This window comes from Grampus griseus (genome assembly GCF_964374135.1).
Source record: "Grampus griseus genome assembly, chromosome: 15".
In the NCBI taxonomy this organism is placed as follows: domain Eukaryota; kingdom Metazoa; phylum Chordata; class Mammalia; order Artiodactyla; family Delphinidae; genus Grampus; species Grampus griseus.
Window position 1 is genome coordinate 39360688 of NC_139009.1, and position 22906 is coordinate 39383593.

Genomic DNA, 22906 nt, shown 5'->3' on the forward strand with positions numbered 1-22906 from the left:
CCTTGGGTTTATCCTGTATGGGACTTGCTGCGCTTCCTGGACTTGGGTGGCTATTTCCTTTCCCATGTTAGGGAAGTTTTTGACTGTAATCTCTTCAGATATATTCTCGGGTCCTTTCTCTCTCTCTTCTCCTTCTGGGACCCCTATAATGTGAATGTTGTTGCGTTTAATGTTGTCTCTTAGGCTGTCTTCATTTCTTTTCATTCTTTTTTCTTTATTCTGTTCCGAGGCAGTGAATTCCACCATTCTGTCTTCCAGGTCACTTATCCGTTCTTCTGCCTCAGATATTCTGCTGTTGATTCCTTCTAGTGTAGCTTTCATTTCAGTTATTGTATTGTTCATCTCTGTGTGTTTGTTCTTTAATTCTTCTAGGTCTTTGTTAAACATTTCTTGCATCTTCTCAATCTTTGCCTCCATTCTTTTTCCGAGGTCCTGGATCATCTTCACTATCGTTATTCTGAATTCTTTTTCTGGATGGTTGCCTGTCTCCACTTCATTTAGTTGTTTTTCTGGGGTTTTATCTTGTTCCTTCATCTGGTACCTATCCCTCTCCCTTTTTATCTTGTCTGTCTTTTTTTTTTTGTGGTACGCGGGCCTCTCACAGTTGTGGCTCCTCCCGTTGTGGAGCACAGGCTCCAGACGTGCAGGCGCAGTGGCCATGGCTCATGGGCCCAGCCGCTCCATGGCATGTGGGATCTTCCCAGACCGGGATACAAAGCTGTTTCCCCTGCATCGGCAGGCAGACTCTCAACCACTGCGCCACCAGGGAAGCCCTGTCTGTCTTTCTTTGAATGTGGTTTTTGTTCCACAGGCTGCAGGGTTGTAGTTCTTTTTGCTTCTGCTGTCTGCCCTCTGATGGATGAGGCTATCTAAGAGGCTTGTGTAAGTTTCCTGATGGGAGGGACTAGTTGTGGGGTAGAGCTGACTGTTGCTCTGGTGGGCAAAGCTCAGTAAAAGTTTAATCTGCTTGACTGTTGATGAGTGGGGCTGGGTTCCCTCCCTGTTGGTTGTTTGGCTTGAGGCAACCCAACAGTGGAGCCTACCTGGGCTCTTTGGTGGGGCTAATGACAGACTCTTGGAGGGCCCTCACCAAGGAGTACTTCCCAGAACATCTGCTACCAGTGTCCTTGTCCCCACGGTGAGCCACAGCCACCCCCCTCCTCTGCAGGAGACCCTCCAACATTAGCAGGTAGGTCTGGTTCAATCTTCCCTGGGGTCACTGCTCCTTCCTCTGGGTCCTGATGCGCTCCCTACTTTGTGTGTGCCCTACAAGAGTGGGGTCTGTGTTTCCCCCAGTCCTGTCAAAGTCTTGCAGTCAATTCCCACTAGGCTTCAAAGTCTGATTCTCTAGGAATTCCGCCTCTCATTGCCAGACCCCCAGGTTGGGAAGCCTGACGTGGGGCTCAGAACCTTCACTCCAGTGGGTGGACTTCTGTGCTATAAGTGTTCCGCAGTCTGTGAGTCACCCACCCAGCAGTTATGGGATTTGATTTTATTGTGATTGCGCCCCTCCTACCGTCTCATGGTGGCTTCTTCTTTGTCTGTGGATATGGGGTGTCTTTTTTGGTGAGTTCCAATCTCTTCTTGTCGATGATTGTCCAGCAGCTAGTTGTGATTCTGGTGTTCTCGCAAGAGGGAGTGAGGGCACGTCCTTCTACTCCACCATCTTGGTTTCTCTCAGGTCAATCTTTTAGATGTATGATAAATGAAGGGATAGTTAGCATAGAAAATTGGTGATAATAAAGGAAAGATATATGAAATTATAGGTTTATTGCAGGTTGAATTGGTGAATTGAAATTTTTTTTGAACCTATACGATTTGGAATGGTTTATGTTGGGTTACATTTTTTTGCTCAAAGAACAGTTGGTTGGAAACATGCCACTTTAACAAATACTACTTTTTCTCCCATCTAAAAAGTTGTAATGGAGGTTTAGTGGTACATTGGCTTCCTAAAGACAACCTTTTAGGTATTTTGTTATGGATTTCTATAATACAGTATACTTGATTACAATGAGATTTCATTTTGGAAATCTATACTATAATCTATAACCTCTACTTAAAGACTTACAACTAACCTATACTTTACCTAAAATTGTTGGGAAAAGATGTAATTAAATACTTTTACTTCATATGGAATCAGAAAGTTTAGAATTCGTCATGCTTGAATATGTTAGTGATGGAAAACATTTTTAAAAAATAAGGTATGCTTAGCAATTTTATTCAGTTGGTAAATTCTAACGAATGTGTAATTTTTGTTTTGTTTCCTATACAGCATCGTTACTTATTCCTGCTGGTAAAACTCTTCCCACTTTTACCACAGCAGAACTGGTATGTATCTTATTTAAGAGAGAGATATATATATATATATTTTTTTAATTTTTCTTTTCAGCTTTAAAACAGTTTGTCATTCTACAATGCAAAGCCTGAATAAGGACAAAATATAATCAGACAGTATATAGTATTAAATAGCATTTTCAGTATGGTATGGCATTAATTGTGTTATGTCATTTCTGTCCCTACCAACTTTGTGGTATTACGTGCATTTAAAAATCTATTCTTTTCTTTTTTTTGAATTTTATTTTATTTATTTTTTTATACAGCACGTTCTTATTAGCCATCCATTTTATGCACATCAGTGTATACATGTCAATCCCAATCTCCCAATTCATCACACCCCCTACACCCCCCACCGCTTTCCCCCTTGGTGTCCATACGTTTGTTCTCTACATCTGTGTGTCAATTTCTGCCCTGAAGACCAGTTCATCTGTACCATTTTTCTAGGTTACACATATATGCGTTAATATACGACATTTTTTTTTCTCTTTGTGACTTACTTCACTCTGTCTCAGAGTCTCTAGATTCATCCACGTCTCTATAAATGACCCAATTTCGTTCCTTTTTATGGCTGAGTAATATTCCAGTGTATATATGTACCACATCTTCTTTATCCACTCGTCTGTCGATGGGCATTTAGGTTGCTTCCATGACCTGGCTATTGTAAATAGTGCTGCAGTGAACATTGGGGTGCATGTGTCTTTTTGAATTATGGTTTTCTCTGGGTATATGCCCAGTAGTGGGATTGCTGGGTCATATGGCAACTGTAATTTTAGTTTTTTAAGGAACCTCCACACTGTTCTGCATAGTGGCTGTATCAATTTACATTCCCACCAACAGTGCAAGTGGGTTCCCTTTTCTCCACACCCTCTCCAGCATTTGTTGTTGGTAGGTTTTCTTTCTTTTTTTTTTGCGGTACGTGGGCCTCTCACTGCTGTGGCCTCTCCCATTGCGGAGCACAGGCTCCAGACGTGCAGACTCAGTGGCCATGGCTCATGGACCCAGCCGCTCCACGGCATGCGGGATTCTCCCGGACCGGGGCATGAACCCGCGTCCCCTGCATTGGCAGGCGGACTCTCAACCACTGCGCCACCAGGGAAGCCCGTTTGTAGGTTTTCTGATGATGCCAGTTCTAACTGGTGTGAGGTGTAGTTTTGGTTTGCATTTCTCTAATAATTAATGACGTTAAGCAGCTTTTCATGTGCTTCGTGGGCATCTGTATGTCTTCTTTGGAGAAATGTCTATTTAGGTCTTCTGCCCATTTTTTGATTGGGTTGTTTGTTTTTTTAATATTGAGCTGCAAGAGCCGTTTATATATTTTGGAGATTAATCCTTTGTCCATTGATTCATTTGCAAATATTTTTTCCCATTCTGAGGGTTGTCTTTTTGTCTTGTTTGTAGTTTGCTTTGCAAAAGGTTTGAAGTTTCACTAGGTCCCATTTGTTTGTTTTTATTTCGATTACTCTAGGAGGTGGATCATAAAGGATCTTGCTTTAATTTTTGTCAAAGAGTCTTCTTCCTATGTTCTACTCTAAGAGTTTTATAGTGTCTGGTCTTACATTTTAGGTCTCGAATCCATTTTGAGTTTATTTTTGTGTATGGTGTTAGGGAGTGTTCTAATTTCATTCTCTTACATGTAGCTGTCCAGTTTTCCCAGCACCACTTATTGAAGAGACTGTCTTTTCTCCATTGTATATCCTTGCCTCCTTTTTCATAGATTAGTTGACCATAGGTGCGTGGGTTTATCTCTGGGCTTTCTGTCCTGTTGCATTGATCTATATTTCTGTTTTTCTGCCAGTACCATATTGTCTTCATTACTGTAGCTTTGTAGTATAGTCTGAAGTCAGGGAGTCTGATTCCTCCAGCTCCGTTTTTTTCCCTCAAGACTGCTTTTGCTATTCGGGGTCTTTCATGTCTCCATACAAATTTTAAGATTTTTTATTCTAGTTCTGTAAAAAATGCTGTTGGTAATTTGATAAGGATTTCATTGATCTGTAGATTGCTTTGGGTAGTATAGTCATTTTCGCAATGTTGATTCTTCCAATCCAAGAACATGGTATATCTCTCTATCTGTTTCATCTTAAATTTCTTTCATAACTGTCTTAAAGTATTCTGCATACAGGTCTTTTGTCTCCTTAGGTAGGTTTATTCCTAGGTATTTGATTCTTTTTGTTGCAGTGGTAAATTGGAGTGTTTCCTTATTTCTCTTTCAGATTTTTCTTCATTAGTGTATAGGAATGCAAGAGATTTCTGTGCATTAATTTTGTATCCTGCTACTTTACCGAATTCATTGATTAACTCTAGTAGTTTTCTGGTAGCATCCTTAGGATTCTTTATGTTTACTATCATGTCATCTGCAAACAGTGACAGCTTTACTTCTTCTTTTCCGATTTGGATTCCTTTTATTTCTTTTTCTTCCCTGATTGCTGTGGCTAAAACTTCCAAAACTATACTGAATAATAATGGTGAGAGTGGACAACTTTGTCTTGTTCCTGATCTTAAAGGAAATGCTTTCACTTTTTCACCATTGAGAACAATGTTGGCTGTGGATTTGTCATATATGGCCTTTATTATGTTCAGGTAAGTTCCCTCTCTGCCTACTTTCTGGATGGTTTTTATCATAAATGGGTGTTGAATTTTGTCAAAAGCTTTTTCTGCATCTATTGAGATGATCATATGGTTTTTATTCTTCGTTAATATGGTGTATTGCATTGATTGATTTGTGTATATTGAAGAATCCTTGCATCCCTGGTATAAATCCCACTTGATCATCATGTATGATCCTTTTAATATGTTGTTGTATTCTGTGCTAGTATTTTGTTGAGGATTTTTGCATCTATATTCATCAGTGATATTGGTCTGTCATTTTCTTTTTTTTGTAGTATCTTTGTCTGGTTTTGGTATCAGGGTGATGGCGGCCTCATAGAATGAGTTTGGAGTGTTCCTTCCTCTGCAGTTTTTTGGGAGAGTTTGAGAAGAATGGATGTTAGCTCTTCTCTGAATGTTTGATAGAATTCATTTGTGAAGCCATCTGGTTCTGGACTTTTGTTTGTTAGAAGATTTTTAATCACAGTTTCAATTTCAGTGCTTGTGATTGGTCTGTTCATATTTTCTATTTCTTCCTGGTTCAGTCTTGGAAGGTTATACCTTTCTAAGAATTTGTCCATTTTTTCCAGGTTGTTCATTTTATTGGCATAGAGTTGCTTGTAGTCTCTTAGGATGCTTTGTATTTCTGTGGTGTCTGTTGTATCTTCTCCTTGTTCATTTCTAATTTTAGTGATATGAGTCCTCTCCCTCTTTTTCCATTTTTTTTTGCGGTACGCGGGCCTCTCACTGTTGTGGCCTCTCCCATGGCGGAGCACAGGCTCCGGATGTGCAGGCTCAGTGGCCATGGCTCACAGGCCCAGCCGCTCCGCGGCATGTGGGATCTTCCCAGACCGAGGCACAAACCCGCGTCCCCTGCATTGGCAGGCGGACTCTCAACCGCTGCGCCACCAGGGAAGCCCTCCCTCTTTTTCCTGATGAGTCTGGCCAGTGGTTTATCAATTTTGTTTATCTTCTCAAAGAACCAGCTTTTAGTTTTATTGATCTTTGCTATTGTTTTCTTTGTTTCTATTTCATTTATTTCTGCTCTGATCTTGATGATTTCTTTCCTTCTGCTAACTTTGGGTTTTGTTTGTTCTTCTTTCTCTAGTTCCTTTAGTTGTAAGGTTAGATTGTTTTTTTGAGATTTTTCTTTTTCTTGAGGTAGGCTTGTATAGCATAAACTTCCCTCTTAGAACTGCTTTTTCTGCATCCCGTAGGTTTTGGATCGTCTGTTTTCATTATCATTTGTCTCTAGTTATTTTTTGATTTCCTCTTTGATTTCTTCAGTGATCTCTTGTTTATTTAGTAATGTATTGTTTAGCCTCCATGTGTTTGTGTTTTTATGTTTTTTTTCCCCTGTAATTGATTTCTAATCTCATAGCGTTGTGGTCAGAAAAGATGCTTGATATGATTTCAGTTTTCTTAAATTTACTGAGGCTTGATTTGTGACCCAAGATGTGATCTGTCCTGGAGAATGTTCCATCTGCACTTGAGAGGAAAGTGTAATCTGTCATTTTTGGATGGAATGTCCTATAAATATCAATTAAATCTATCAGGTCTATTGTGTCATTTAAAGCTTGTGTTTCCATATTAATTTTCTGTTTGGATGATCTGTCCATTGTTGTAAGTGAGGTGTTAAAGTCCCCCACTATTATTGTGTTACTGTCGATTTCCACTTTTAGAGCTGTTAGCAGTGGCCTTATGTATTGAGGTGCTCCTATGTTGGGTGCATATTGTAAGGCCAACTGGCCCAAGGCAGGGGAATACAATCAGATTCACAGGTTGCATCAGAATGAAATTCTCCGGACCACCCAGTTCCAGAAACTTCCCTGGAGACATTCCGGACCACCCAGTTCCAGAAACTGCCCTGGAGACATTCCGGACCACCCAGTTCCAGGAACTGACCTGGGGACTTTGAACCCAGTCCAGCCTTCCCGCCTTTCGAGGGGCGGGACTAACGGTCCCCCAGGATACCCGAAAAGACCACCAAATAAGGAATACCCTGCACCCTCCCAGATTCACCACACCCCTTTCCCTTCTTCCCCTATAAAACCTTGCCCAACCCTCGCCCAGGTGTGACTTCTCTGGCCCCTTTCTCTCGGACCAGTGAACCTCGCCCGGGAGCGCTCCCTAATAAAGCTCACTTGAAGCTTTCCTATGTTTCGCGGTGCTGTTTGTTAAGATCCGACCTTACACATATATGTTTATAATTGTTATATCTTCTCCTTGGATTGATCCCTTGATCATTATGTAGTGTCCTTCCTTGTCTCTTATAACATTCTTTATTTTAAAGTCTATTTTATCTGCTGTGAGTGTAGCTACTCCAGCTTTCTTTTTATTTCCATTTGCGTGGAATATTTTTCCATCCCCTCACTTTCAGTCTGTATGTGTCCCTAAGGTCTGAAGTGGGTCTCTTGTAGACAGCGTATATATGTGTCTCATTTTTGTATCCATTCAGCAAGGCTGTGTCTTTTGGGTGGAGCATTTAATCCATTCATGTTTAATTACCGATATGTATGTTCCTATTACTATTTTCTTAATTATTTTGGGTTTGGTTTTTAGGTCTTTTTCTTCTCTTGTGTTTCCCACTTAGAGAATTTCCTTTAGCATTTGTTTTAGAGCTCGTTTGGTGGTGCTGAATTCTCTTAGCTTTTGCTTGTCTGTAAAGCTTTGATTTCTCCGTCAAATCTGAATGAGATCCTTGCCAGGTAGAGTAATCTTGGTTGTAAGTATTCCCTTTCATCACTTTAAGTATATCATGCCACTCCCTTCTGGGTTGTAGAGTTTGTACTGAGAAATCAGCTGTTAACCTTGTGGAGTTCCCTTGTATGTTGTTTGTTGTTTTTCCCTTGCTGCTTTCAGTAATTTTTCTTTGTCTTTAATTTTTGCCAATTTGATTACTGTGTGTCTCGGTGTGTTTCTCCTTGGGTTTTTGCTGTATGGGACTCTCTGCACTTCCTGGACTTGGGTGGCTATTTCCTTTCCCATGTTAGGGAAGTTTTCGACTGTAGTCTCTTCAGATATTTTCTCGGGTCCTTTCTCTCTCTCTGTTCTCCTTCTTGGACCCCTGTTATGCGAATGTTGTTGCGTTTAATGTTGTCTCTTAGGCTGTCTTCATTTCTTTTCATTCTTTTTTCTTTATTCTGTTCCGAGGCAGTGAATTCCACCATTCTGTCTTCCAGGTCACTTACCCGTTCTTCTGCCTCAGTTTTTCTGCTATTGATTCCTTTTAGTGTATTTTTCATTTCAGTTATTGTGTTGTTCATCTCTGTTTGTTTATTCTTTAATTCTTCTAGATCTTTGTTAAACATTTCTTGCATCTTTTCGATCTTTGCCTCCATTCTTTTTCTGAGGTTCTGGATCATCTTCACTATCATTATTCTGAATTCTTATTCTGGATGGTTGCCTGTCTCCACTTTATTTAGTTGTTTTTCTGGGGTTTTATCTTGTTCCTTCATCTGGTACATAGCCCTCTGCCTTTTCATCTTGTCTACCTTACTGTGAATATGGTTATTGTTCCATAGGCTGCAGGATTGTAGTTCTTCTTGCTTCTGCTGTCTGCCCTCTGGTGCATGAGGCTATCTAAGAGGCTTGTGCAAGCTTCCTGATGGGAGGGACTGGTGGTGGGTAGAGCTGGGTGTTGCTGTGGTGTGCAGAGCTCAGTAAAAGTTTAATCCACTTGTCTGCTGATGGGTGGGGCTGTGTTCCCTCTCTCTTGGTTGTTTGGCCTGAGGCAACCCAACTTTGGAGACTTCCCAGGCTCTTTGGTGGGGCTAATGGCGGACTCTGGGAGGGCTCACGCCAAGGAGTACTTCCCAGAACGTCTGCTACCAGTGTCCTTGTCCCCATGGTGAGCCACAGCCACCACCTGTCTCTGCAGGAGACCCTCCAACACTAACAGGTAGGTCTGGTTCTGTCTCGTATGCGGTCACTGCTCCTTCCCCTGGGTCCCAACATGCACACTACTTTGTGTTTGCCCTCCAAGTGTGGAGTCTCTGTTTCCCCCAGTCCTGTCAAAGTCCTGCAATCAATTCCCGCTAGCCTTCCAAGTGTGATTCTCTAGGAATTCCTCCTCCTGTTGCCGGACCCCCAGATTGGGAAGCCTGATGTGGGGCTCAGAACCTTCACTCCAGGGGGTGGACTTCTGTGGTCTAAGTGTTCTCCAGTTTGTGAGTCACCCAGCCAGCAGTTATGGGATTTGATTTTACTGTGATTGTGCTTCTCCTGCCGTCTCATTGTGGCTTCTCCTGTGTCTTTGGGTGTGGGATATCTTTTTTGGTGAGTTCCAGTGTCTTCCTGTCGATGATTGTTCAGCAGTTAGTTGTGTTTCTGGTGTTGTTGCAAGGGGGACTGAGAGCACGTCCTTCTATTCTGCCATCTTGAACCAATATCTAAGATATATTTTAACAGAGATGCCTCAGTTTTAGTGAATGGTGGCAGAAGGCTGGGCAGAGATGTAATTTGTAATCCTCCTGTTGAATGAGAAAAGATGTGGTAAGGGATGAGGAGATAGAAATAGCTCCTATAACATAGGTGTTGCAAAAATTCAGGAGTTCCAGAATTAATATTTTCTTACCAACTTTTCCTGTCTTCCAGAGCAGTTGTTAGCATCTGCCAAGACTGTGCCTACAAGGTTACGAAATTTCTTAACTTACATTGTATGGAGTTTTAATACACTGTATAATGTTACATACTTGGTGGATCCTAAATAGATGATTTTGATACGAATGTTTTTCTGATTTTTTTTCCCCTAGGGTTGAGGCACATCATAATTCTTCCTTTTATTTAAGTGGAATATTTTGGTTATTTTTTTACCATTGTATAATAGAGGTTAGATTTCCTCCCCCCCGGGATTTGGGGGCAGAAGATAAAATTAAAACTTATATATAGAAAATTGAGTACTTTTCAGGTGGGGCAAAATAGAACTTTTTCTCTGTTACCTTTCTTTGAAGGTAAAACGTGATATATAAAGTTTTTCATTTTCTTTCAGCCCATGAGCTTCCTTTCTAGGGTACAGGATTTTAGTAGGCCATTTATTTCTATTTCTTCATTAAGAACAAACAAAAAGTATAGCCCTTACTAGGATTTTTGGGAAGAATGGTGCTGGTTTTGATATGAAACCAGTGAAGAAATATCTCTGCCTTTGAAATTCTTGGCAATACCTTTTCTCCTCATTAAAGAAATAATATGCTTCTAAAGAGTAAAACCAAACAAATTTATAAAGTAAAAAGTGATAGAGCCCTGTAGTATTATAACCCAAAGATAACTGTTTTAACTGTATGATGTATATCCATTTAGACTTCTTTCATTAAAGAAAGTTAACCTTAATTTTCAGGGTAAAAGCAGGATCATTCTCTGTACTGTTTCCGTAATTTTTTTTTAAACTTAGTAATATAGATGGACTGTTTTCAATGCCAGTTAAATATTGATTAGCCTTAGTGGATGTATCAAGTTTAATTAACCAGTCTTTTGTTTATGGACATTTAAATTCTTGCTAGTGTTTTTCTAATATAGCATTCCAGTGATTACACTTGTAGATATGTCTTGGTGTATTTGTGTGATAATCAGGTAATCACGATAAATTCCTAGAAGTAGAATTTCTGGGTCAAAGATTATGCATGTTTTCAGTTTTGGTATATGTTACAAAATTGGCCTCTGAAAGGATTGTACCATATACACTCATAAGCAGTGATCTGAGAGAACTGATTTTTATCACATCCTTACCAACATTGGCTATTATTAATCAATCTTTTAAATTTTTGCAGGTCTAGTAGGCAAAAACTTTTTTTGTCTTTTCATTTAGTATTAAAAATGTAAAACCCTACGGTTTAATTATTCCAAAATAAAAATTATACACTGTTGTGTTATCTGTTTTAAAATAACATTAGTGATCAACTTACAGACTAGAGGACTCCTATAAACAGCTGTGGTTCTTATATTTGATATCTGGGTATCAGTGGCCCACACAAAGCTGTGCTGTGGGCAAGTTTTCTGAGTCAGTGTTCATGTTATTTATGAAGCCTTACTGACTTCATTGCTAATAGCCATAGAACAGAATTCCTTTTATTTTATTTTATGTATTTTTTATTTTTTTGCGGTACACGGACCTCGCACCGCCGCGGCCTCTCCCGTTGCGGAGCACAGGCTCTGGACGCGCAGGCTCAGCGGCCATGGCTCACGGCCCCAGCCGCTCCGCAGCATGTGGGATCCTCCCGGACCGGGGCACGAACCCGTGTCCCCTGCATCGGCAGGCAGACTCTCAACCACTGCGCCACCAGGGAAGCCCAGAATTCCTTTTATTTTTAATGAGATGATCTAAATCAAATATTAAAAAGTTGTTTTATTCAGAGAACTCAGCCCTAATGTTAAGTGCTACTATTGTCCTGTTGACCTTAGTCAGATTTTTTTTTATCCTCCGTAAGATCAGGAAAAAAAGGTTCAAGTAAAGCCTTTTTCTAACTTTCTAATATGAAATTTTCATATCTAGGGCACCTCAAACTCCAATGCAAACTTTACTTTTCCTGGTTATCCTGTTCATGTACCAGCAGGTGTGACATTACAGACGGCATCTGGTAAGAGTATAGTTTAAAAATATTTTGTTTTTTGCTTTGGTACTAACTTCTGTGTCTTAACTTTCATGATTTTAAATAAACTGTATACCACAAGTTATTGAAGTTATAGGAACTTTTAATAAAACTTATTTAAAAATAATAAATGGTCATTTTTATTGTTATGGAAGCAGTCTACCACGAAATACACTAAGCCTGTCTACTAAGGCAGGTACTAAGCTTGTCCTATATTTCACTTCCAGTTCTCATCCCAACATTGTGTAAGATGCTTTATATAGGTTTTCTCTAATTCAAGTCAGTTACCTGAATTTTGACACACATGTGTCCCGGCTAGCTTTAATCAAGAAAATCTAAAGATTAGATTTATCAACCTTTGCCTCCTTTCTTATTGGAGATTGTATAAGAATATTTGAAAAATTTGGAGATTAACCTCTGCTTTTCAAAGAACTGTTTCTTCATTTGAAAGAGAATCATATCTATTTTTTGGGTTGTTACAGAGTTTAAGCAAGCACCTGACTCAATGCTCAAAAAATAAATTTCTTCTTTCTTCTGGTTAGTATTATTCTAAAGGAAAGAGGGGGGAAATTTGATACCTTGTGAAATTATTAAACCCTTTTTGGATATCCTTGTCTTATAGTTGTTATGTGGTATCTTACATCTTAACTATATGAAATACATTCTCCATGGTTAGGTTTCTTAAAATCCCAATTTGGGTTGTTAACACTGTAATTTATTAAACAATGGGAGAGGTTCATGGAATAAATATTGGTAGCCTGTATGTGTCTCAGAATGTGCCATATAAGCAATAGTGGGAAATGGCTAGAGTTAAAGCAAGATATATTTAATTTTAAAAAATAAGAGTAATATATATTTATTATAGAAAACACAAAAAATCTGAAAAATTAAAGGAAAACTCCTAGAGGTAACCACTATTAACATATTGACGTATTTCCTCCCAGCCTCCTGTGCATGAGATTTTTTTTTTAGGAAATTTAAAGGAAATTAGGATTCTGTTATACTTATAGTTTTGTTTTCTTCTTTTTTTTTTCTTCTTCTTTTTAAGGTTACCTTTATAAAGTTAATGTACCAATTATGGTGACACAGACTTCTGGAAGAGCAAGTATTCTTCAGCATCCGTTTCAGCAAGTATTTCAGCAGCTTGGGCAGCCTTCAATAATACAGACCAGTATTCCACAGTTAAACCCGTGGTGTCTTCAAGTAACTACTGAAAAATCACAGAGAATGGAAACTGTGCTCCAACAACCTGTAGTTCTTCGTTCTGGGACAGTGGATAGGAAACGTTTAGAAAATGCTACTGGTGATACTCTTTTACATCCTGGAAATCAGCATAAAATCATGTCTGAAGCTTTACTGAGCCAGCCGGAAAACTCTCAGTATATCAGCCTTTCAGGTGTTGTATTTCCTCCACAGCTCTCTCAAATGGATTCTAATGTGGAGCCAGTGCTCGGTGTTTCAGCTAGCATGACTCAAAATCTGCATGGTGGGCCCCTGTCCACAGGCCCTCAGGGGGCTCAGCACCAGCACACGCCTGATGTTCAGCTTCGTGTTCTTAAAGATAGGATGTGTGGATGGGATTCTGTAAAGCAGCCGAGAAATACAGAGGAGCCCAGCAGCCTACCTGTCTCAAAGAAGGTAGTTCTATGTTCAATTTAATGGAATTAGGAGATAAACAGTAGCCAGTGATTAGATGTCCTGAGTGTTTTTTTTAAACTGTAAGGTTACTCAAAAGCACGTTTTGTTTTTCCCTTTAGAAGATTCTTTCTTTATTATTTTTAGTACAACTATCAGTTTTTAAAAGTATTCATGCTCAGCATTTCTAAACTTTTAGTTTCAATTAATGAATTAGAATATTTCTTCAAAGAAAATGCATTTGTTTTAAGGTAATCCATTTACCTCTCCCTTACATTGTGAGAATTGTTTTTTGTCTGCAGATAAAATTTAAGATTCAGAAATGCATTCTAGTAATTAAATGCGTGTTTTGAGGTAATTCATTGTCATACTTAATATACAAAAGAGGTTCAAAGTATTTTTTTTCTTGCTCTACCTAATTTTCCTAAACTCCCATATGAAAGTTTTCTCTACATGAGGAATTATCTTGCTAGTAAATACTTTGTTTCTCCGTTTGCTAAAATACTAGTTAACTTAATTTCTTTTGGAATTCAAACCACTAAAAAATAGCTCCTAATTAGTCTTCCGTATTAAAAATAGGTTTACATTATTAATTTCCAAGGAATTCATAGTGATGGCAGAAAGATTCATGGAGAATTTCACATGGTAAAATTTAAAAATCTTGCATTATCTTTTTACAAATGTAAAATTATGTCTTACAGCTAACTCCATTTATACAATTTAGTGACATATGACAAATAAAGGTTTGTGTCTCTAGCTAATGGTTTAGTGGTCCTTTAGAACCGCTGTACAAATCTGTAGCAGTGTAGTAGTTAAGTGTCACCTTAACATTTTTCTAGGTAGAAGGGGAAGGTACAGGGTACAGTGAAGGATAGTGAACAAAGAATATGTCTATCAGAAACCATTTGACTTGTTTTAGAATATTTCAGATGTTTGATGAAGCCTGTTCAAAATCTTTTAGCAAGTCTGTTTTTGGTTTAGTTTGGTATAATGTATTAAGGTTAAAATGTTTATTGAGTGTTCATTATATTTTTCACATAATATATAAAATTAAGAAATGGAGGATAAACTCATAATTACGAAACATTTGGTTTTGAGGGAAAATAACTGTAAAATAAGCGTTTGTTTTTATCACTTGGAACATAACTTTTAGAGGCATTTTTCTCCTGCACTCTGTATGAACTTTGAAGATTTCTGGTGTGATGATTCAAGGACTTATTCTACTTACTTATTAGATGTCACATTGTACTTTGTTCTGATATGGGGAAGTAGATTAGTTAAGGGAGATTAAGGATTGTTTAGGGGCTAGTGGTTAAGAGTTTAAGCTTTAAAGCCACAATAGGTTCAAATTCTAGATTTACCACTTACAAGCAAGCTAGGTAATGTTGCTTTCTGAAATTCAGTCATAAGTCTGTAAACTGGGCATAAAACCAAGCTCATAATGTTTAGAATTATCAGAGATGTATAGAGTTTTTGATAGCTCTGTCACCATAATAAGCTTTAGATTAGTGCTATTATGCTTTATGGGCATGTGATATATTAGATAACTTTTCATATAACTTGTTGCTTGGTTTTAAAATCTATGTTTAAAACACAAACATACAAACAGTCAAAAGAATTTAATTTATAACATTTTAAAAAACTTACTGTAGGTTAACTTAAAATAGTAATCTGGTAAAGTTTATGCTGATTGAATTTTCAGAAAATTTTATAAATAGCTCTCTATAAGTAGCTTTTCAGAAATTCTTATTGCTTAAAGCAAGTTACAATTAGCCCTACTTATTTACTTTTCCTGTGTAGACTGCCAGAGATCTTAAGTTTTTATGTAGGTTTAGCATTATTACTGTTTCATAAAATATATTCCTGACAATTTTTGACGTGTTCCTATTTTAAAGTGCATATTACTATGTTAAGTTTTTCCTCAGTGTAGGAATTTTGTTTGCTAATCTTATAATGCTATAGAAAATTAGAAACTCAGGTCTTCATTGGAACTGCAAAAAGTAGGAGCAGAAGGAGAGAAACGGGTAGGGTGGTGTATCTTCTCCAGCTCCTTTTTATTCCTTGCGGGCTCTCCCCACCATCTTCATTGCCCTCTCTCCCAAATATTATCATTTCTGCTACCTTCTCTTTTAATTATTTACCTTTCTGACTGCTTCCTCTTATCTCCTTTGTGAGCTCCTGTTTATCTGACCTTGCTGTTTCCTAAGGTTCTAGCCTCAGCCCATTTCTCTTCTTACTTCATGTTTTCCCTGGGCAATCTCATGCATTATCGTGGTTTTTAACTATGACCTGCTTGTTGATGACTGCATTTTCAGCCCAGTTATTCCCTTGAGCTTCATTCTCATGTCTGTTTCCTTTCTAGACAGCTCTCCCTGAATGTTATAATAAGTCATTGTTTCCTCATCAGAGATACTGCATAGTACCACTGCCCACCTGGTCTCCCAAGCTAAGGACTACAATGACTTTTTGGCCCCCTTTCCCCCTCATCCTCCTTATGTCATGTGCTTTTGAGAATTATTATTATTATTTTAATTATTATTAGTTTTTTTGTGGTACATGGGCCTCTCACTGTTGTGGCCTCTCCCATGGCGGAGCACAGGCTCCGGACGCGCAGGCTCAGCGGCCATGGCTCACAGGCCCAGGTGCTCCGCGGCATGTGGGACCTTCCCGGACCAGGGCACGAACCCGTGTCCCCTGCATCGGCAGGCGGACTCTCAACCACTGCGCCACTAGGGAAGCCTGAGAATTATTTTTATTTATTTATTTTAGGCCACGCCACGTGGCATGTGGGATCCCAGTTCCCCAACCAGGGATCGAACCTGTGCCCCCTACACTGGGAGTGCAGAGTCTTAACCACTGGACTGCCAGGGAAGTCCTTTAAAAATTATTTTAAAAATTGAAAAAAAAATTTGTAAAGTATATACAGTGGACCCTTGAGCAGTGCAAGGGTTAGGGACACTGAGCTCCACGCAGTCAAAAATCTGCGTCTGACTTTATAGTTAACCCTCTGTATCCGTGATTCCGCATCCACGGATTCAACCAGTCACAGACCTTGTAGTATGTATTTATTGAAAACAATCCACGTATAAATGGTCCTGCGCATTTCAAACCCATGTTGTTCAAGGGACCTCGGTATAACATAAAATTTACCATTTTAACCATTTTTAGGTGTACAGTTCAATGGCATTAAGCATGTTCACATTACTGTGCAACCATCACTACTATCCATCTCTAGAACTTTCTAATCATCCCAAACTGAAATTCTGTACCCATTAAACAATAACTCCCCATTATCCCCTCCATTCAGCTCCTGGTAACTTCTACTTTTTGTTTCTATAAATTTGACTACTACTAGGTACCTCGTGAGTGGTATCATACAATATTTGTACTTTTGTGACTGGCTTAGTTTGCTTAGCCCATTTTCAAGGGTCGTTCATGGAGCATATATGGGAATTTCATTCCTTTTAAAGGCTGAATCATATAACTTTTGACAACTTTTAAAACCAAATATTTCTGGAATCTTTTTCCTCTTCTCTATCCCTACTGCCATTGCCCTAATTGTCTCTCAATTGGGACAATATAGTTTCTAACTAATTTATTAGCCTGTAGTCTCTGCTGGTTCTTACTCCACTCCTTCCAATCCATCCATCCTAGAGGTTAAAGGCTTCAGGGATCAGAAATGTTTTGAATTCCTTCTCTATCCCTTAATAACTACATGAGTTGGGCAAGCTACTATTTCTTCGTTTGTAAAATAAAGATAATAGTAGCTACCGTAGAATTGTGGTGGTGGGAGGATTATGTGAGATAATCAGTGTGAAGTGCTCAGCAATATACTGCCTAGCATATGGTAAGAGCTCAGTGAGTATTAGCTATGACCTCTGCTCCTCATGGCTACCATAGATTTACTCAGCATGCAGCCTGCTTAACATGTCGCTGACTGCCTATCAGCTACAGGATAAAATTTAAGCTCCTTGAAAAAAAAATTAATAAACAGAAATCTCAATTAAATAGAGTTGGGAGACCTGAGGGGGGCACTCTCACGCCCTGTGACAATAGCAGAGCCCAACTAGAAGATTCCGCTTCTATCCTGACAACAACTTAACCAATGAAGAGCTGTGGACTCTGTTTACTGTAGCCCTCCCAACTTCCTTTTCTTCTCTATATAAGCGTTCTTCCTTTGAGGGGACTTGCATGTGGCTCGCCATGGTTGCACACCCCACATTTCTGCTGATCCTGAATAAACCTATCTTTGCCTGAGAAATATCTGGCAGTCTGGTTTTTTTTAGGTCAGTATTCTTAATGTGGCATACGAGGACCTCCATGTTCTTTTTTGGCCAGAGTTTCTCATTTGCTCTTTATTTCATGCCTACTACTTTATTGGTAACAACAAACTGTGAGCAATGGTCTGTGTTAACCACAAGAAAGGATGGCGGCAGAAAAGCCAGGCACAAAGCAGAGGGGATAACAAAAGCAAAGAGAGGCAGGAAACAACAAAGTTAATTCCTACTTACCCATTTATTACTTCCTCCAGAAATCTTACTTAATACCTTTCTATCTGCCCTCTCCCCTTTCATTATTAGGTTGGATGTATCTCTTTTGTGTTATCATAGCACCTTATGTGTGTATCCGTCATAATGTAGTTAAGAGATGCATTAAAATGTCCTGTGTGCATTGAGAGGTACATTTTATTAATCTTTGTATACCCAACACCTAAGAATACACACACACACACACACACACACACACATATATATTCATATATATATATTCTCTTTAAAAGAAGAGGATCTATGACTAGTTTACTTGGCTCAATAGTTCTCAACTCTGGCTAAATATTAGAATTATTGGGGCATTAAAAAAATGTTCAAGTCTGCCCCAAGGGATATGGATCTAATTGGTCTGGAGTGCGGTCCACTTACTATTGTTGGAGTTTTCTGAGGTGATTGTAATACATAGTTAAGATTAAGAATGACTGATCTAGCTAAATATCAATTTATGAATGAAAAATGGATGGAGTGAGGGGATTAGAGAATATATAACTTTAAGAGCTTTTATTTTCCAATCCATTCTGATACTCTTCTAAAAGATAAAATATCATACCAATAGTTATTTGAATTCATGATTCAGTTAATTGAGCACATAATTTTTGAGTCACTGTATGCTACTTCTAAATGAATATCTCTAAATCAGATTTTTAAACCAGGTATGTGACATTTTTATTTCTTTAGAGGAAAAAAACCAGTTTAACAAGATACATGACATTTTTATTTCTTTAGAGGAAAAAAGCCAATTTAACAAGATACTTTTTTTTTGTATTTGTCAGAATATGTTGAGGTATATTTCATCCCAAATAAGAGTAGAGTGGCATGGGATGCTACTTACGTGGTTAGGTAATATATAATCATTATTGCCATTATGTTGTGGGAGATAGCTGGATTAAGTTTCTGTTAAGAATTAAAGATGTACCCTTCCATTATGATTATAGGCAACTGAATTTCACATAGTTTAGTTTGAAAATGTGAAGAGAAAATATGTTATAGCTTAGGCTTCTCCTGTTTTATCTTTATTCCCACATATGCGTATGAAGTTGTATCAGTCCTTACCAACCATTAGAAAAATATTGTCCTTTCATTAGGGGAAAGCTTAAGTTGAAAAGGTTGGAAGCTGTATTTGGCAAATAAAGCTTTATCTTGAAGCGTCCTATGCATTTGCTCATTGTACTGCCCAGCCACAGAAGCTGTATGCAATTGAAAAGACCTTGGGTGAAGCTGAGAATCTTGGAAATCATTGAGCTGGTTTGTTTAGAGCAGAGAAAGAAAACTAAAGCAGTGCTTCTGTCAGATGACGTCATCTGCACTAGAACTGTTGACATTTCTTCACGTTCAGCGAGAACTCATAGAAGAATCAGCAGTGACTTTTCTTTAACATTCAGCAGGATAAAAATACCAGTACTTCTCAGGGCAGCCGACATCTGATTTTAATCATGTTTGCACATTGGCACAGTAAAAAATTCCTGTGTTGTGAGACCTTTTTTTGAAACTGGAAACTGACATCTTTGTAATAATGAAGTTTTTATAGATTAACAGAATTTGGTACTCTCTGTACTGATGGAGCCCCTGAGATGCTTGGCAACACATGGTTTTGCTGCTTCAGTGGAGAGAGTATTTCAATGTCTGTTTCAGCACATGGCATACCTTAGTGCTGAGACCCAGCCAATAATTCTAAAAGAAGTATTGTCGGCTGCCGTGACACTCAAATGCATTCGAATTTAATTGAATTATTAAATTTTCCAATTTAATGATTTAAATTGATTTAATGATTTCCAATTTAATTTCCAGTCATTATCTTTTCCAAGACATTTGTCAAAAAGTGTGGGGAAAATGTTCTATTCTTTTTTATGCAAATTTTTTATGACTTTTCAAAGGACAGTACTTGAAGCCCTTAGTTGATCCTTGGGGAGACATTAACTATTGTTGAGAGACAGTGGAAACATCCTAATAACAATTTGACTTGGAGGAGTTCATTGATCTATGTAGTGGATGTTTGCCATATGAAAGGCTTAAATCTTCCTATTCATGGGCCTGTGGTATCAATTATGGATGTTGCTGCAAAACTGCCTGCTATTTTGGTTAAACTACCACCTTGGAAAAGGAGATTGGAGTCAGATAATCATATGAACTTTCTCATGCTTGGTGGAAGTGCTTCTGAAGAAAGAAGTTGAGAGTGACGAAACTCTTTTGCAGTTATTGATATTAAATTTGGATTTGTAATCTTACTCTTTTCCCAGAATAAAGAGGACCTCACTGATATAGGTAAAATAAGATGATGCTACGTGAATTCAATTACAAGAGTCCTGGAATCTTTAATATTCCTTAATAAGCTTATACTAATCTGGTAAAGTACCATGGGAGCGCTGATTCATTTTGTAACAAAAGATCTTGCGGTGTAAGGTTTTCAGTACTTGTTGCTATTAACGTGAAAAGCCAATTCCAACATGTGATTAGGCCCAGGACTAACCTTACCATAATTTACTTTTCACACAATTAGATTTATTGGGGTAGTATCTACATACAGTAAAGTTCACCTTTATTTAGGTGTACAGTTTTTAGATGTACTTATGAATTTTGACAAAACACTTGGAGTTATATAACCAGTATCACAGTTGAGATACAGAACATTTCCATCACCCCAAAGAGGTCCCTTAGGCCCCTGTGTAGCCAATACCCTCCCTTCACATCTGGTCCCTGGCACTCACTGATGTGTTTTCTTTTGGTATAGGCTTGCCTTTTTCAGAATGTCAAACAAATGGAATCATGCATTATGTAACTTTAATATGATATATTCGCAGTTCATTCATGTTTTTGCATATATTAGTATATTCCATTGTGCCACAATTTGTTTATCCATTCACCATTTGGATATTTGGATGTTTCCAGTTTGGGCTTTTGTGAACGAATCCCCTAAAAACATTCATGTGTGGGTTTGTGGGTTTCCTCCCTTCCTTTCTCTCTCGCTCCCTCCCTTCCTTCCTTTTTGGTGTGGACTTAGGTTTTCTTTACTTTCGAGTAAATACCTAGGAGTGGGATTTCTAGGTCATATGATACCTGTATGCTTATAAGAAACTGCCAAACTCATTTCCAAAGTGGCTGTATTCCCAGCAGCAGTGTATGGTGGAATGCAAATTTCTGCTCCCAGTGGGTAAGAGTTGTAGTTGCTTCATGTCCTTGCTATTTAACGCTGTCTTTAGGAGAGAAGTTTGTGATTTTGATGAAGTCTAATTTATTCTTTTTTCCTTTTGATTTCTGCTAATGTGTCTTATCTAACCAAAGGTTGTGAAGATCATTGAATGCTTCTAAAAACTTTATGGATTTTACATTTAGGACTGTGATCCGTTTTTGAGTTAATTTTTGTGTATAGTGCAAGGTTAGGATTTAGGGTTTTTTTTTTTGCATATGGATGGCTATTCAGTTGTTTTAGCATTATTTGTTAAAAAGAGTACCCTGTCTCCATTGAGTTGCCTAAATCACATTGAGTGTTTAAAGCACGTTCACCTTTAATGAAAATCAGTTATCATAATGTATGTTGGTTTATATCTGGACTTCCACTCTGTTTCATTAATTCATGTGTCTATCTTTTCACTAGCACCACACTGTCTTGATTATGTCAGCTTTGTAGTAAGTCTGGACATCAGAGAGTATGAGTTTCTTGTTGTTTTTTTTTTTTAAGAAGATGTTGGGGGTAGGAGTTTATTAATTAATTAATTTATTTTTGCTGTGTTGGGTCTTCGTTTCTGTGCGAGGGCTTTCTCTAGTTGTGGCAAGTGGGGGCCACTCTTCATCGTGGTGCGCGGGCCTCTCACTGTTGTGGCCTCTCTCGTCGCGGAGCACAGGCTCCAGTTGCGCAGGCTCAGTAGTTGTGGCTCACGGGCCTAGTTGCTCTGCGGCATGTGGGATCCTCCCAGACCAGGGCTCGAACCCGTGTCCCCTGCATTGGCGAGCAGATTCTCAACCACTGCGCCACCAGGGAAGCCCCGAGTTTCTTAACTTTATTCTTTTTCAAAGTTATTTTGGTTATTCTAATTCTTTGCTTTTCCATCTAAATGTTAGAATGAGCTTGTCATTTTTTACAAAAAAAGCTGCTGGGATTCTGGTACGGGTTTTGTTGGATCTATAGATCAACAAGGGGAGAATTGACATCTTCACAATGAGTGTTCCAATTTATTGCTACATTTTTTATTTAGGTCTTTGACTTTTAAAGTTTTATAGTTCTCAACATACATATATTGCACATATTCTATTTTTATCTAAGTGTTTCATGGTTTTGGGTGCTGTCATAAATAATAATACACACCATAAAGCACAACGTTATTTATATTTTAAGCTTCATTTGCATTAATTTTAAAAATATTATTTTCAAAGGTAGGATTATTGAGGAAAAAAGCTAAAAATTTCCGTGGTTCTTCAAGTACATTGCCACAATAGTTTCAAGAGGTTGTGCAATTTTTCCTGCCACCAGCACTCTTTATCAGTTTTACCACATACTTGACAGTTTACACCATTGATTTTGTCTGTTGTAAAAATTTACCTTTTAACCATTTTTTACTGTACAGTTCAGTGGCATTAGGTGCAGTCACATTCTTGTGCAACAGTCCTCACCATCCATCTCTGGAACATTTTTTATTTTCCCAAATTGAAATTCTGTACCCATTGAACAATAACTTCCCATTTGTATCTTCCCCCAGCCCCTGGCAGCTACCATTCTACTTTCTGTCTCTATGAATTTGACTATAGGTATCTTAAAGCAGGAGGTCAAATAGTATTTGTCCTTTTGTGTCCCTTTTCACTTAGCATAATGTCTCGTGTTCATCCATGTTGTAGCATATGTTAGAATTTTCTTCCTTTTTATGCTTAAATAACATTCCATTGTGTATATATACTGTATTTTGTTAATTCATTCATCCATCCATGAACACTTGGATTGCTTATACCTTTTGACAGTTGTGTCTAATGCTACTGTAAACTTGGGTATACAAATATCTCCTTGATTCCCTGCTTTCAAATATGTAGCCAGATATGGTGCTGGGTCATATGACAATTCTGTTTATAATTTTTTAAGGAACTACTGTAGTGTTCCATAGCAGCTGCACCATTTTACATTCCCACCAGCAGTGCACAATTTCTCCACGTTCTCACCAACACTTATTTTCTGTTTGTTTTTTTTCTTTGATAATAGCCATCCTAATGGCTATGAGGTGGTATCTTACTGTG

General features: G+C 38.3%; 1 protein-coding gene across 1 annotated transcript in view; it reads left to right on the forward strand.

Moving 5' to 3' along the window:
• Positions 1–22906, forward strand: part of GTF2A1L (general transcription factor IIA subunit 1 like) — a gene marked incomplete at both ends in the record, with an annotated part of 58988 nt that overhangs the window by 21566 nt on the left and 14516 nt on the right. The window contains 3 exons of the mRNA XM_082672163.1: positions 2273–2328; positions 11408–11492; positions 12553–13142. Coding sequence (XP_082528289.1) covers positions 2273–2328; positions 11408–11492; positions 12553–13142 — 731 coding nt within the window. The remainder of the gene's footprint in view (positions 1–2272; positions 2329–11407; positions 11493–12552; positions 13143–22906) is intronic.